Source organism: Nilaparvata lugens, chromosome 2, assembly GCF_014356525.2.
Source record: "Nilaparvata lugens isolate BPH chromosome 2, ASM1435652v1, whole genome shotgun sequence".
Taxonomy (NCBI): domain Eukaryota; kingdom Metazoa; phylum Arthropoda; class Insecta; order Hemiptera; family Delphacidae; genus Nilaparvata; species Nilaparvata lugens.
Genome location: NC_052505.1, coordinates 94,298,266 through 94,309,101, shown reverse-complemented (window position 1 = coordinate 94,309,101; position 10,836 = coordinate 94,298,266). Strand labels below are relative to the sequence as shown.

The following is a 10,836-nucleotide window of genomic DNA, read 5'->3' as shown; positions in this document are numbered from 1 at the left end:
GCTCATTCGGTTCCTGCTGCGCAAAAAACCTGTCGCTAGGAAAACAGGCCTTAGAGATAAATCCATGAGATTCAGAGGATAGATTCTTCTTGTATTTGTTCTAGTAAGACAAAAATTTCTGGAATATAACTTTCAATAGAAATATTCAATTTACCAAAATAACTTTCTCAAAAATTTATATTTCAGATATTTTTGTTACTAGATCAACAATACCATGAAGAATCTATCCTCTGAATCTCATGGATTTATCTCTTACCGAGTTTGAAATTGTTGTTCCAAAAATTTAAACTTTAGGCGCGCTATATCTCAAAAATTATGATCGGAAAGAAATGTTTTCCTGAGAAAACTTTTCATTTTGATAGCTTGATAGAATACCAATCGAAATTTTTTGAAAAATATCACCAGTAGAAAGTTTATTTTTAGCCTTTGCAACATCCTCAAGTCTTGTAGTTCTTAAATTCACAAAATTTTCAGTCCTCAAGTATTTTCACAAAATTGATTTTTATTTATTCCATTTTGACAATCACAAATATAAATGGAAAAAGACAACAGGCATAGCCCAAACGTTGATTATAACGTGGACGCACTATACAAGACATGGCATGTTACATCCAGTGACGTGACAGTGATTTTCGACTCACCCTGTGCAGCAGTTCCCGCTTTTTCGTCGGTGAGTTTGCTATGAGCGACGTCATCCAGGATAGTCTGCAGTTCAGGAGTCCACACGGCAAAGTAGACAGGAATGAACACTTCCTGATACAACATTCCCTTCTCCAGTTGGATCAGATCCTGGAAGCAATTTCAATTTTTCTACATTGAATTGGATTGAGTGTTGTGTGCGATGTGGTACTTTTCTATAGTAAAGTCCAGGTTATAATGGCAGAGCTTTCCATAGATCAAGCAATTGTATTGCTATCCTTGTATATCATTCAACAAAGCAGATAGCGCTATTTTTTTCTCGCTTTGCTCTGTTTCCATATTGTCTTTTAACATTGTGAAGTAATTTATTAATTCACCAACAAAATATTCCATCTTAATTATGAAAATTCATTATGAAAAATATAATTTCTTGCTTAATAAAATATAATTGATTATTTTAAAAAAGAATGAACAGTTTGATATTACATCAATAAGCCTGTATCAGCTACCGTCTATAGAAGGCATTGACAAGATAGATAGTCGGCAACGTTGTTCTCCTATCTTTCTCCACTGTCATTATAACGAGGACCTCACTATAGCATGAAAAACATAAATTGAAATTGGCAACCACTTTTATTATAATAAAACTGGTTGACAATTCCAATTTGTGTTTTACAATAGATTCAACACATTGGAATAGAATAAAGTGGTGAAGTTATTACATTGCCGTTTTCAAGTGGATGAATAATGATTGAGTCAATCATTTTTGTAATGTAACATTTGTATCCTATTGATTGATTCATACAATAAGTACATTATCAAAATGATAGGGGAAAAAATAAGGTAACCTTGTGCTATTCCTCTCCCAAATTTAGATAAGGTTACACATAGTCTAAAAAAGAAGTCTTGTAGTTGATCTTATGTAACCAAATGTTTCATTTCTACAATGCTACACCAATTTAACTAGTAGTTCTGTGAACAGTAGACCTCGCGCTGTTATAACGACGTTCCAAACCATAAGCACATCCACATTGATACACTAACTATTTATTTGATCATCATGCTTACACAAGATTTAATTATCATATAACGCTTTCCGGAATTTAGCGCGAGAAAACCAGAAGACATCTAGGCGCCCAGACGAGCTGTTATACTTTTTTGCATCCTACTTAATAGTGCATAAAATTGCATTCAATGAGGCATGCAATTTATAGTCTACACAGCTGCTAATTTTTTACCAATTACATGAGATATTGAATTGCATGCGTCATGACATGCAATTTATAGTCAACTCGACAGCTGATTTATGATGAATAATTCTATAGTCTGATTTTCACTCTAATATTGACGTATGAAGGAGGCTCCTTTTCCTTTTATATTATCCTTGAAATAAAAAATTTCCAAAAACCTTGTATATACGTCGACGCGCAATTTAAAAAGGAAAAAACCTGTCAAATTTCATGAAAATCTATTTGCCGTAAATGCGCAACATATAAACATTTAAACATTAAGAGAAATGCCAAACCGTCGACTTGAATCTTAGACCTCACTTCGCTCGGTCAACAAGACGAGATTTCTTCAATGTGATCAAGCAATTGCATCAAATTTAAAAATCTACTTTGTGAAAATAATTAAGGACTGAAACTTTTGTGGAGTGAACAACTACAAGACTTGACCTATTTTGACTATTTATAACCTTATCCAAATATGGGAGAGCAATAGCAAAAGGTTACCTTATTTTTTCTCTCCCTATCATTTTGATGATGTACTTATTGTATGAATCAATCAATAAAATAATAGAAAATAGGAAATGTAGTGCAATTTAACAAGTGTCAAGTTGAGAAGCTAAACTGTTCTCAAATGGGATAAAGCTTAGTAGGCTTCGTCTGAAGAAGCCATACACAATTTTCTCATGCTTCCTAGTTTATAGTGGCCTATTATCGACGGTACGTTGTCAAGTTTAGAAAAATCTAATTGAAATCTTCAAATTTTTAGAAAAATCTTGAAATCTTTCAATTTTAATCTGTTGAATTTTTATCTCTGAAGATAGATCATAAAAAACACGAAAAATGAAGATAGGGACTTCATCTCTACAGTGGAATTCTCATTATAAAGTCAGTGCAAATGATAGGACAGCAAAGTTGCCAATTTCCTGTTATCACAACCTTCTATAGTAGTAGCTGTGATTCTAGAATACCTGATATGATAATAATTATTGTTGATTCCTGTTAATAATGACAATTTCCACATCAAATTTATGAAGGCTGATCAACATTGGTTTGCTATCCTTGTCTTTCATTGGATAAAACCAATAGCTCTGGCTTTTTCTAGCTCCGCACCGTTGCCGATTGTTAGCTATGAAGAATTACGATGAACTGCCGAATTATATTATGTTAGTTATGAGAGTATATTTATCATGGAAAGATTTAATGGGGTGTCCCAAGAAAGATACATATTATTTGTTTCTTTGTTTCAAGTTTTGGATTTTTTTAAGAGTGCTCAAAGTTAAAAGAAATACAATTGTCGAGTTCAAAGCCAAATTCCAAACAGTTCGAACGCTCATAAAAAGTTCAAAAACGTCAAACTAAGGAACAAAGTCATGAGCTTACCTTGTATTATTATGTTAAATTGTCTGCTTTTTGTAAAGTCAAACCTACATTATTTATTCTCAACTCATGACAACATTCATTCTTATAACACAAGGAATAAATCGAATCTAAAGGTGCGTACAGATATACGCGCCGCGAACATGAGCAATTCACTTTCAATCAGCTGACTATATCTGTATTTTTACAGAAACGGTGAGATACAGATATAAAAAGCTTGGCATCAGCTGATTAAAAGTGAATTGCTCATGTTCGCGGCGCGTAAATCTGTACGCACCTTCAGGAATGAGTAATGCTCTTACAAATCCAGCCATATGAGTTTTAAGGCCTCTTCAATAGTTTTATAACCATTTACCACCAAATATTCGCTCCGGGAATATAAACAAAGAATTGAGAATTTTTTTATAAAAAAATGTTTTTTATTTTGTAGATGAATATTTCAATGTTAACATGTAGTCTATCTAGATTTTTAGGTAATTGCTCATGATGTATGATCTCTAATATAGTTTGTAATATTGACGTGGCCGATACAAAATGTAAAGTGTTTGTCTATGGCAATAAATTGATTTGATTTGAACAAATTAGATGAATCTTATTGGAATTTTTTCCTCTTTCCAACCATATCCTTGAAATTTGATTTTGACTGATTGTTTTTCTAGTTATTGACGTTTTTTAGAACATGGAAAAATTGATATCAACTTATCTCAGAAACTAAGATCGATATAAGAAAATTTTACTGACACATTTTTGTTGCAAATTTCATGTAGAATCTATGGTCTTTGACTGTTACACCTTTGGTGGAACAAGAAGATTACTCACCTGTTTCTGTTTATCGGTGAGCGTGCTCAGGTCACGCGGCAACGCGACAAGCAAGGCGCCCGCCTTGGCGCGAATTTCGCGGAACTGATCGGCCGATATATCCTGCATTCGAGCAACCACACAGTGCCGTCCTGTGCTCCAGCTGGACAGTGAGCGCGCCTCCAGGTTCACCGGGGCACTTCTGCACCCTTGAAACACACAAATAGATGAGAATTAGAATGATTTTATTCCTTCAATGCATACAAACAATGCTATCGGAGCGTCAAAATAATACATAGCCACAGGTTTGGAATCTTACAATAATGAAATATACATAAATTTGCATTTAACCTTCCGGTTGCCGCGCCCTACTCAATCACACGAGCAGTCACGTGTTGTATAACATCCAATTTTCCAAGTTTTATGTACTCTGTTTATTGTCAAAACATATTAATTAAATGTATAAATACTTTTCCATCTTCTTGGATTATTTCACCCCTATAAACATTTGAATGATTACCATTTCATAACCCAATAAGGTAGATCAAGCAATGCCATCAATAATTCAGTGTTATTGGTTCGTTTACAGTCCCCGTAAACAGTCTTTCCCTATCTTATGCGCAGTGCGACTAAATGGCACCTAAAGACTGAACCATTGCTCGGTTAATACTGCAACTCAGTGGAGTGATGGGGGGAAAGTTTTGGAATGCATAGGTGACTCATTCACTGACACCACCCCATTCAATAGTTTTGTGCGGCAAAAAACTGGCACTGTTGTACTTACAACAGCACGACTGCCGGAAGGTTGAGTTTAATACAAATACAATGTACATGTTAGCAGCCATAGGCTGGGTGTACACCGGTTAGTCGAGACAAGACAAGTCACGTTTAGTCACAATACTTCACATAGCTGCTTAAGAAGACATGTCTAATTGCAATGACTAATCAGTGTGAGTTGTGTCATAAGCAACAATGTGAAGTGTTGTGACTAAACGTGTCTGATCATGTCTTGTCTTGACTAACTGGTGTGCGCCTGTAGTATAGCATCAACAGATGCTGATTGCTGATTTTGTTTCTCAATTATCCAAATATTTGACTAATTGATTACTGGGTACATAAGTGCTTTGAACACTGAACCCTGTAAAGTGATGAGAAAAACCACACGACACAATGGAGGTTCATTGTTACACACTTAAAATGAAAGAACATGGTTCTCAGGGGATCTTCAAAGGCAGAAGAACCTAGTGGTGCTTCTAAACGATCAATACAAAACAGCTGAAACGCAAGAAACGAGACAAAGCAGCTACAGGCTCTATCTGAGAGTCAACAATGAGTATCGAAGAAATGTCAGACAGAGAGAGCACACAGCCAACATCATCATGAGTGCAGACAATAAGTGCAAAGCGGCCAGGAATGTGATCAACGAGCATCGACCAAAGAAGCCCCAGGTATACTCTCCACTCAGTCCAAATGATTTCAACAATTAAACAATCCTTTGTTGAGGCTACTGGTAAAGAGTCGCCGGAGTTCCGTCTGCCCTGAAAGCCACTACTCACCAAAAAAATGATCAGTTTTTACGGACGTTACCAAAGTGGAACAGTGAAAGACAAACTTGGTCTATTCCTATTTTACATCTATCATTTTTTGGCAGCACTGAACCTGTATTCCTCTTAGTTTGTAGTAACATTAAAAAGGCTGAAAAGTAAATAGGCCTATTAAAAGTGTTTTATAAGAGTTATCATTAGTTTTAGTAATATTCTTAAATTGGGAAATTCCATCATATTCAGGGAATCAATAAATTTATGAAAACATAATGTTAATATCATTTTTTCTTAAATCTCCTTTTAGTATCTAGCTGTATTGGAAACAAAACTAAGATATTTATAGGCTCAGATCAGAGAAGGTGGTTAATTTGGGTTATCTATTTTATAGGTTAGTAATTCTAATATTATTAATGATCATCATCAAACGTTGCCTACGTTTGGTCAATAGAATTTTTCGCGTGGATTTCCGCGAGTAAACCAAGCTTGTCGTGTGCGTGAAGCGACCTAGTTTGTCGTCGTCCCAGTTTGAGAAAATAGCCCAATTCGTCCCAAGTTTTTTGGTTGTGATGGTTTCAAGGGCTGGTGATACTCTGCGACCACCTGGTAAAGTGTTGAAGGACATGGACGGAACAGGCGACCACGATCCAGTTGTTGGTGTCAGTATAAATGTGTGGAAGGAGGTTAACCCAAGGAGGATAGAGAACATTATCAGAAGATTGAAGAACTCTACAAAACACTACATTTATGGCCTGTCAACATTCGTTTTAAAATCCACAGCACAACTAATTGCAAGACCAATGCAAAATAAATAAATTATTGCCTCAGAGTGGGAAGGTTTCTAGATCTACTGGAGATTTCAAGAACAATGCCATTTCACAAGAAAGGTGACACCAGCATCCCATAAAATTTTCGACCAATATCAATAGTCCCAATTTTGTTCAGGTCATTGAGACGGAATTGAAATTGCAACTCACAGAATTTCTGGAGGGGAACAAAATCCCAACATGGCTTCAGAAATGTTCTGTCAATGTGACGCAAAAAAGTGTTTCTCAGCAAACAGACTCAAGGTGAATGAAGACAAAACAAACACCCTCATTTGCTCACTGAGAGGACAGGAGGCAGAACCAGTCAAGTTGCTTGGCTTCTGGCTAGATAGCAGACTAAGATGGAATCACCATGTGTCGGAAGTGTGCTGAAAGCTATCCACAGAAATATATACCTTGCTAAGAACGCTCAGACACGTGGTAGGCAGGGAGAGTTTGGTGATGGCATACCACTCACTCTTTCAAAGCCACCTCATGTATGGATTGATCCTTTGGGGCCATGTGCCAGCAGCAAAGGATGTGCTACTCCTCCAAAAAGCACTCCGTACAATCACTTTCTCTGCAAGTTGGGGCCACTGTAACCTTCTCTTCAAGGGTGTCGGGATCCTCACCATCTACAGCCAGTATGTGTTCTGCTCTCTCACATATCTGATGGACAACCAAGATGGACATCTGATGGAAGCCTGGTCGAGGAGAGGTGATATCCACAGCCACACTACTCGCCGAGGAGCTGACCTTGAGGCAACCCACACAAGATTGAGCAGCACCTACAACAGCTATCCAGCAGCAGCCATTTGGACGTTCAACAGGCTGCCCAGTGAAGTGAGAAATTTACCACGAGATAAGTTGCTGAGCACAGTGGAGCATAAACTAAACGACAGGCTACTCTACTCATTTGCTGAGCTTGAGGATGAGCCCCTTTTTTAAAGCAGTTCTACTTTGACGACTAGCCAAAATGACTACCAACCAACATTGTTCATGACACTGTCTATCTGGAATCCCCAATCTTCGACAATGGCAAAAAGTATTAAGTAAAATAGGTATAAAACTCGGGGGCACTTTAGTGTGTGGGATACAATGTGATACATGGTTGAACTCGTCTTGACCTCTATCGTTATAAAATTTCAATGATGGTTTCTGCGACTCATATACATGAGTGCAGCCTATAAATCTAGATACTAGACTTGTATATTGCACCCAGCTTAGCTTGTTATCGACAGTAAATCCCAGGAGAGTGATTAGTGTAGCATTCTAGCCTATTCAGAATAGGTACACATCAGCTCCCGTGTTTCATATTCATTCAGGTATTACCTTTAAACAGGCTGTTTCCCTGGAACTATTCTTTTGTCTTTTATTCTTTGACCAAGTTGGCTGATGATCCACCATTTTAATTTTTGTTTTCTTTGCAAAATCTATCTGGCCCAGTAGAGGACGACGAAAACAAGTGGGTTATTTATTAATTTAAACTAGTTATATGCTATTTATGTTGAGGAAGCTTTCATAGCCCTTGTCACTTTACCTAGTTTGTAAATAGTCTGAGCTGTTTAATAATGCAAGAATTTTAAAAATCTAATAATGCAAGAAATAATGCAACTTACCATGGGGAACTCCATGCAAGTCATACTGCTGCATTCTATACACGGGAAACTCATGAGAAGCAGTTACGGGACACACCGGTGATATAATTATGAATAAGGGCAATGCTATCAGTAGATAAACAGGAAATATTCCTTTCAATAACTCAGCCAACTCATCAGCTTCGTTGAAAATCATATTGATATCTGGGTAATAATAAAATTTACACTGATAAATTAAAAACCATTCTTTTACAATCTACAAATCCCAACCCAACCTCTAAATTCAACGCGATAAACGAGTAGAATGATTGGCAGAGTAGAGAAGCCTGCTATTATTGACCTAATTTCATCATAGATGTTTGGTAAGTATAGATGGCAAGTTTGAAAGAACGTTTCAGAATTACACTATAAAAATTACACATGTTTTTTCAAGTTTAAATTGCTTGAATAAGAAATAGCCATAATCAATTATCAGATATAGTGAGGTCCACGTTACCGTATAGGTAACAGCGTTGCCTATACTCTGCCTCTACTAATTATATTTCTACATCGTCAAAAACATATTTGGCTTCGTTGTGGAGCTAGAAAAGGATAGTACTACCTGCTTTATCGAACGATAGACAAGGATAGCAACATCAAAGTTTATCAAATACTGTCATTGTAACGTGGACCTCACTATAGGTATGTTTCAACACAAAGTTGAAGGAAGTTTCTACTATTTCACAAAATTTCTCCTCTGTGGTTTCAATAAGTTATGATGAGGTCCACGTTATAATGGCAGTGTTCGATTAGCAATGATATTGCTATCCTTGTCTAACATTCAACATAGCATTATCACTTTGAAGAAGTAAGGGATAAGTGGAGTCCCCCTGAAAACCATGGAGGATTACCTCCAATGAAATGCAGGTCACATCGGTGAATGGGGCGGGATCACGGTCAAGTGAGGTGATCTATGAAGTGCCGCAAGGATCGATTCTTGGTCTTCTGTTGTTCCTTGTGTTCATCAACCACTTCAGTGTGCATGGAAGAGCCTTGTTTGCTGATGATACCACTACTGGCCCAGGATGAGAACCCCAAACTGATGTTGCCAAGTCAAATCTTCTTGTAGAAAAGGCTAGCCAGTGGTTTAAATCAAAAAGACTGTCTAAATGAGGGGAAAACACAGAACCGTTTGTGCACTTTAACATCGAGCACTTAGCTCTAGGGACAAACTAATTCCGCCAGATCGCTGGCGGAGTAGGACCAGCTGTACTATTCACTTGCTGCCCGAGCATAGCAGGCGTAAAACCGTGCTTTAAAGGTACACATACCAGCGGCTATTATTGTGTCTATAAAAAGTTTAAGCATCAACTCTATTCATCAAGAACAGCGCTACAAGTTTCTATGAATTCGAAGTCTATAGAACGAACATTGAATGTGAAAAAGAAGTTTAAAATGAATAAAATTTTTTTTAGATTTTAAAAAAACAAAGTTGACGTAATTTTTGCTATATTGAGAAGGAGACTTGCATATTTTTCTCAAATTTCTCTGACCAGTAGTTTTTGTAGGGTATGTGTACCATCTGCCTCAAAAAAGTGACTTTTGAAGCCCTATTGTTAGCTGACAGAAGCTGATAAAAATATTTCAATTGCTTAGATTATGTCCTAAGAGCCTGTCCAATGGATTAGAAAAAGAAAAAAAATTGTTTGAAAAAAAAATTATTGAATGCACAACCTTAAGGCATTGTCAGGAGGTTCGTGGTGAGACTGAGGTCAAACTCTTGGGTTTTGTGATGGACCCTGCTCTATCGTCGGATCGACATTTTGGCATGCTGTGCAATCGACTGGCCTGGGTGACGTTTCTGATGCGGAAACTGTAACATGTGCAACATGTGCCTGGCAACTACTTGATTACAGCCTACCATGGGCTGTTCCATAGACATATAAGCTATACGGAATAGTACTGTGTGGCCATGCGGGTAGCTATGAAAGGAATCTCCTTCTACAGAAGAAATTTCTTTGTGTAATCACGTCATCACATTACCTGGAGCACTGCCAGCCAATCTTTAAACGTCTGAAAATACTGACAGTGTACAGCCAGTACATTTTTAAACTCATCAGCTACCCTCTGTACTCACTAAGAGATGATGAAACCGGTGGATTTGTGGACCAGTTTGAGATTGTTTCATGATTTAGTATTGCAGTCCATCTACAGAGCCACATGAAACAGCCTATTTGCAGCCATCTCTAGTTATTTATCTATTAATTGTTTTATATTTTGACGAAGTCTGTCTGGCGACTGCCGGTCATGGACTGAATATATTAAATTACTTTCTCGCTTTCCTCTGTTGCCAGATGGACTTTTAACAATGTTGAATAATTAATTAACAAAATATTCCATCTCAATTATGTAAATTCATTATGAAATTATTGAAAAATATAGTACCTATCTTGCTTGATAAAATATAATTGATTATTCCAAACGAGAATGAATCAATTATATCACATCGATAAACCTATATCAGCTACCGTATATAGAAGTTATTGACAAGACAGAGTATCGGCAACGTTTTTCTCCTATCTTTCTCTACTGCAAACGTGGACCTCACTATTGGTGGTACACTCTCCCCATAGCTGACTTATGTCTACACTTCATTCGAGCAATTTCAATTTTTAAAAGATTGTGTTGTAATGGAAAAATGAATAGGAAAAAAAATCATAATATGATATGCTGAATAGAAGAAAATTGATTAAAATATTTTCAAACATGTTTGAAAATGTTTTGTTTGTATTTTGTTTTCCATTTTCACTTTTTCAGTTACCACCGGATATAGTTTTCCTGTTAGTCCGGTATTTGTGTTTGCAGTTTC

The 10,836-nt window shown here is 36.8% G+C and overlaps 1 protein-coding gene across 1 annotated transcript in view; it reads right to left on the bottom strand.

Moving 5' to 3' along the window:
• Positions 1-8,304, bottom strand: part of LOC111047840 (nicalin) — a gene marked incomplete in the record, with an annotated part of 21,345 nt that extends 13,041 nt beyond the window's left edge. The window contains 3 exon segments of the mRNA XM_039422151.1: positions 642-789; positions 4,065-4,252; positions 8,010-8,304. Of these exon segments, the coding sequence (XP_039278085.1) occupies positions 642-789; positions 4,065-4,252; positions 8,010-8,184 (511 nt within the window).
• Positions 8,305-10,836: the final 2,532 nt, after the last annotated feature.